General features: G+C 32.7%; 1 protein-coding gene across 1 annotated transcript in view; it reads left to right on the top strand.

Moving 5' to 3' along the window:
- The window catches only part of LOC111389237, a 9,743-nt gene extending 7,878 nt beyond the window's left edge, over positions 1–1,865 (top strand). The window contains exons 2-4 of the mRNA XM_023014126.1: positions 4–178; positions 892–1,027; positions 1,104–1,865. Coding sequence (XP_022869894.1) covers positions 4–178; positions 892–1,027; positions 1,104–1,726 — 934 coding nt within the window. The 3' untranslated portion in view covers positions 1,727–1,865. The remainder of the gene's footprint in view (positions 1–3; positions 179–891; positions 1,028–1,103) is intronic.
- Positions 1,866–6,281: the final 4,416 nt, after the last annotated feature.

The raw sequence follows: 6,281 nt of genomic DNA, 5'->3' as shown, positions 1-6,281 counted from the left end.
CAGAGTTTCAAGGCTATCAAATAGTCATGTTGCCTCTCTAAGTACAGTTGAGACAAAATTAGCAAACCTGGGGATTTCTTCTATAATCAATAAGGACAAGAATTCTGAACAAAATCCAGGCATCTTTTCAGTGATTGATGCACATTATTGTGATGGTTGGGAAGCTTTCACTCAACAGGTGTGTTCTCTCTTTTTAAGATTATTATTTGCCTGGATATTTTTGTCGCAATATCTTGAAAAATCTTGAATGGAAAAGGCTTATCTTTTGCGTCTTATCCATTTTTCCTCAGCTATTCTTCTCCAAATTCATTTTCATGGAGTATTTTCTTATGCCAGCTGATGTATATTACTTTTCAGTGCATTATTATATGTTTGCTGTTATATAGGATTATGGATAATGGGACTCTTGATTTTATATCGTGGCACTATAGGTAGTGATATTCAATTCGTTGATGTTCATAATTGAAGCCCAGAAGCATGATAAACATTTTTGCCATCACGTTCTTTTGAAATGAAAACTTTCTATTTCAGGTTGCTCTTTATATCATAGATATTGCCCATGATACTTTTTTTTATTTACTTTTATTTTTTTATACAATCTTTGTATAGGATTTACCCTGTTTCTCTGTATACCTCTCATACAGCATTCTATATAACTTACACAAAAGGAATAAGCCATTTATACAATGGATTTGTACAACATGCTTGACAATGATGTAGGTGTCAAAAAAGTGTTGATGGGAAAGATAAAGTATTTTTCAAACTGTCCAATGATAACTTGTCACGTATTATGTTGTCAAACTTGTTGTAAAAATTATTGTACAAAAAGCATGATTCTACATAAAATATGTTCCCTGGCTGTCCATAGCTTATGCTTTGATTCTGGTGCAGGAATTGTCCGAGGAAGAGTTTCATAAGCCTTTGAATGGTGTAAATCAGTATAGCCCTGATTCGGTTCTAAGTCCACATGAAATAGAGAATTCTTCTACATCGGAATGCTTTGAGAGTGTAGCTACTGGTTTTGACAGTAAGTGAACTGAACTTTCTGTTAACATTACAAAACTTCAAGTTGAATTAAGATCCAAGCTTTTCATGACTTCTAGGTCTCTCCGAGTCGGAAGAAACTGCCTCCGAAGGTTCTGAGATTGCTGTAACAAGCGACGAGGATATGAAGAAAGAGTCTGATGATCTCTGTCAAAATGGCGGAATTCTCCAGTGGTCGTTTGGTTATGAAGAAAGTCGGGACTTCTCTTACCTGCTCGATGTTTTAGACGAGGCAGACTTTGATCATGTGGACCTAGTCAACTTTTCTAAGACATTTAATTCACAGGAATACGCAGTAAGCCCCTTGGTGTTCGAGGCATTAGAGAAAAAGTATAGTAAGCAGACATTATGGAGAAAGTCTGAGAGGAAGCTTCTGTTTGATCGTATAAATTCCGGGTTGAAAGAGATTATTACTATTCCGCACATTGATTTCGACAAGTACACAATGCCTGTAAGAAGAAGGCTTAGTACGACATTAAACCGGAATGAGGTCGAAGAAGAATTGTGGCAATATCTAATTAGCCAGGACAAGGAAAAGAACGAAGACTTGTCAGGAAAGGTTATAGAGAAAGAAATGAAATGGTTTGAGTTGGAGGAAGATGTTAATATCATTGTTAGAGAATTAGAGAGTTTTTTGTTCGATGAACTTGCAATAGAGTTGGTGTGCAGAGATGATGAATAAGCTTTTCCATTTTTCTGAAATATTTGGTTTCATACATTCAATATGTCTGAACAACAATTTTGGCAAAGTAGGTTCAATTTTTTGACTTCTGCAAATCAAGAGAAATATGAATTATCAGCAATTTTGAATTTGCTACATACATCCTTTCTCGTTATTTTGTTCGGTTCATTTTTAAATTTGCACGAAGATTTAAATTAAGTAGATCTCAGTAATTTGAGTTCGTCGAAAATCAAAATGTATGAGAAAAAGTAATTCGAATGTTTATAAACATTTTGTATAAATGAACTAGTTTGATAATAATGTCATTACAAGGGTCTTACTTTTGGCTAAATATATTTATACTACAATTTTTAATAAATAGATTACATATTAATTGCACGAAAGGTTTATAACCTTTATGCGTGATCACATTTATGTTCAAACATTTTTCATCGCATTCTTATTATCAAATGAACATAAATTGATCTAGATTATGGTTTCTCTTAAAAAAATAAAAAATAATAATAAGAAGAAGAAGAAGATAGAGTAAAAAGATTCATTTGTCCATTGTATTTTTGAATAAGCAAAATAAATAATACTGCAAAAATACGATCAAATATCTAGCGTTTTAAAGCACGGGTACTTGACCGGGTATGACTGCAGAATCATTTTCCTTGGACCCAACTATGAATATATAACTTAGAGCCATGCTGTGTGCAAATCTCGGCACACAACATGGTTCACAGCTTCCTCATATCAGGGGGCCTGAGCTAATAAAAAAATGGCACGGGCCCCCACCTCATTGAGGGAGCTATAAGTTTTACCGTCCTAGTAGGACTGGAAAACAAGAAAAAACCTATAACTTAATACTCTTATGTTCGCACTCAGAAGCTAAGAAAAAAATCAGAAGATCATTAGTAAACCCGTTAACTCGTGATTCTTTAGTGAATCTCTTGTTATCGCAAAAATTCGATCATTAGTAAACCCGTTAGAGCATTGGCTTTCCCATGCAGAAGCCTTGTAAAAGGAGAAAGAGATCGCACTTTTCCCAATTAAATCTTCAGTATCTGACAACAAATAGCAAAGTTGATATCAGGAACGACTCAAGCAATTCAGAGGCCTTATGCAAAATTTATGAGGGGGTCTTTTTTAAAAAATAAAAAATAAATTAAATTAAATGGGGCAAAATAATCACCAAAAAATATGCATCAATGATTGTCGATAACATTATTATAGGTAATTTGACATGTTAATTACGACGGAATTACTGAAACTGATATCATTGGCGTCAATGATTACGCAACAATTTCGTTCATAATCGTCGACATGCTATGATCATTGGTCGCCATTTATACTAACAGATTTGCAGTCACAACGCAGTGCTAACTTAGCGATGGAATCGATCTGCATGAAAATAGCAAGGAGCTGCCGGTTGACCTATTGATCACATTAAGGTCCAGGTGGGGGCTCTAGCCATTCTCAAATCACTAATGAAGTACGGATGATGAATTCCAACGATTTTTTTTTATTTTTAACTTATTTAATGTATATTGTACGGGATTTCAGAGAAATTGCAATATGTGGGTAAACTCGATGAATATTACAATAACACTTTGACATATGAAACTCATAAACAGAATCAGAATTAGCAATTTATGAAAATTGAGAAGAATTTGAGAGAAAGAAGCGAGAAATTAGTGAGATAAGTAGTTTTTATTCAACAACCAAAGTGTGATTACAATTAAGAGTTAACCTCTATTTAAATGGGTTTAAACAATCATAATTAGCTCCGTAGGAAATTAATTAAAAATTTAATCTAAATAGGAAATTAACTGAGAAAATAATCATATTCTCAAAACGTAATTAATTTTATTCCCTTTTTCTCCTCGAATACACTTCTAGTGTTTCATCATTTCTCCATGACTGCAAAGAATTTGAATCCGACGAATTATAGTCTAGATAAACATCCATTTGGTGAAATTCATCTTCATTAATTCAAGTAACATTGCCGGCCGACGATTTTTCTAATTTATTAGAAACCTACAAATCAAAGCAACAACATGTTATCCTTGAGCACCCCATCAATGATATCTTGAAGGGAAAACGTGGCAGCTAGAGCTCGAGGGGTTGGCAAGGAGCTTGACCTACAAATATAGAAGATGGCAAGACCAGAGGCCGAAACTTGCCTTTATAATTATTGAGTACGTTGGAAATCAAGAATATATAAATTAGTTCCCTGTCTTTTACCAAAGAGGAAAGGCAAACTGATCTAACACATAATTTTTCGTATCATGTACGGAAAAAAGTTTTGGACCAAGTCCAACAATTAAATAATTGCCTACGTTAAATTATTGTTGTCTGCTATGTAAATCAACTATAATTTTATAGTAAACATTACTTCGAAAAATTTTACATTTAATTTTATGGTACAACTGATAACGTGATCAGCAAAATCTTGAACGAAATTTATGGGAAAAAAAATCAGTAAGCAAAGGAACAAGATCAAATGGTTGGTGTGATAAGAAAACCTATACTATGGTCATTAACGATTTACATGTTGACATAATTATTGTAGTTGAACTCAACAGTAGGCAAAACAAAATGATATGCATCATTGACGTTCTTGATCGTTGGTTCGGTACACTAGGATCTAGGTCTTTTGGTTTCGATATTACCCAACTCCTATGGATTCTACTAACTTGACATAAACGATCATCCATATCACTGATATATAGGACTTTTACATTATTGCTCGAGAGTCTCGTATGAACAAGAAGCTTAAGTCAATTGTTGTTAGAGAGCATTATGCGACTGTTCAAGTTCCTTAGGCTTCATTTTTTATATTTTTATTTTCATTTATTTATTATTTTTTGATAGGAACTAAAGTAAAAGCTACTTTAAATTAAAAACACTTAAAATAAAAAATAAAATAAATAAAATCTTTTTAATACTAGCAGAAAGTGATTTGTTGAAAATGGTTTGCAAAGAATGCTCTCTCTCTCCTTCTCTTTTGTAATATTAAACAAACAAAATGATCTTTCAATAAAAACTAGGGAAAATTGCAGCAAAGGCTCAAAACCTTTAAAATATTAACAGACTTTTTCCAAACCTTTAATTTGTTGCAACCGTCATCCCAAACTTTTCGAAACGTTGCAACAGAAGCTCTTTTCGACGGTTTTCATCCAAATATCTATTAGTTGACTAGGAATTTTGACTTTGACCATATTTTTAATATCTTTGAAAGGGTAAAATAGTAACTTCCTATTTATTACATTAAAATAAGTTAGAAACTAAATTAGAAAAAATAAGAAACAATAAATTAAAAAAAAAAAAGAAGTTAATTGTCTTCTTCCTCTCACCCCACCCCACCCCACCAGAAACCCAAAATCGATTTCCGCCACCGCCACCTCCACCTCCATCCCCAACCATAAAAACCCAAATCAATAGTGAGAAATGAAAACTCAAGAAATAGAGAATGAGTATTGCAGAAAAATTTAATGATTGCTTTATGAGATATCCACCAAAACACACCACACCAGAACAAATCCTGCAACAAAAACAAAACCCAGAAAAATTAACATATGAATATTGCATATCAACGTTCTAAACAACCCAAAACCCCACAAGAACAACATAAATCACAAAAATCTTGCAAATTTATGCATAAACACACATCTTTGTGTAAATCTCACAAAACTCGAAGCCCATAAAGAATCTCGTAGAAACACAAATACAAATAAATACACAGGCACCCATAAACATATGTATGTGCAGATAAATATAAAACCCATTTTTTTAATTAATTTCTTATTTCTTATTTTTCCTAATTTAATTTCTAACTTATTTTAATATAATAAATGGGAAGTTACTATATTACCCTTTCAAAAATATTAAAAATATGGTCAAGGTCAAAATTTCTAGTCAACTAACAGACATTTGGATGAAAATCGTTCAAAGGGGCCTCCGCTGCAACGTTTCGAAATGTTTGGGATAACGGTTGCAATAAATTAAAGGTTTGGAAAAAATCTGCTAATATTTTAAAGGTTTGAGGCCTCTGCTGCAATTTTCCCTAAAAATTATAAAGTGAAACAAAAACATTTCGAGCATAAAAAGCATGGAATTTTAAAATGATCTTTCAATAAAAACTATAAAGTGAAACAAAAAAATTTCGAGCATTAAAAGCATGGAATTGGACCGGATAAGGTCAAGGGAGAGATCAAAGGGCAAATGAAACGAGGGAAAGGAAGAGATGAATTGATTTGTTGAAATAAAAACATGAAATCAATCAAAGGGGGAGAGAGACAGGAATGAGTGAGAGGCGTGATTCAATGAAATAAAGAAATAAGGGTTGAGAAGGCAAGAGTAATATAGGGGTAATATGATGGAGGGAAACATTTTGGGCCACGTAATTTATTGGACTTTTTAATGAATGTTATTATGTTATCTTTTGATAAAATTAACTTTATTTTATAACATTATCAATAAGAATGTTATATTTAAGTATTATAAAATATAAAAAGTGTGGTGTGTTATCGAAAACAATCGAGAACCTCAAATTTTGCTATCTGGTTCCAGC

The sequence above is a fragment of the Olea europaea genome, unplaced genomic scaffold (genome assembly GCF_002742605.1).
Source record: "Olea europaea var. sylvestris unplaced genomic scaffold, O_europaea_v1 scaffold571, whole genome shotgun sequence".
NCBI classification, from domain to species: domain Eukaryota; kingdom Viridiplantae; phylum Streptophyta; class Magnoliopsida; order Lamiales; family Oleaceae; genus Olea; species Olea europaea.
Note: the sequence above shows the minus strand (reverse complement) of the source record. Positions and strands in the feature narration are given on the sequence as shown.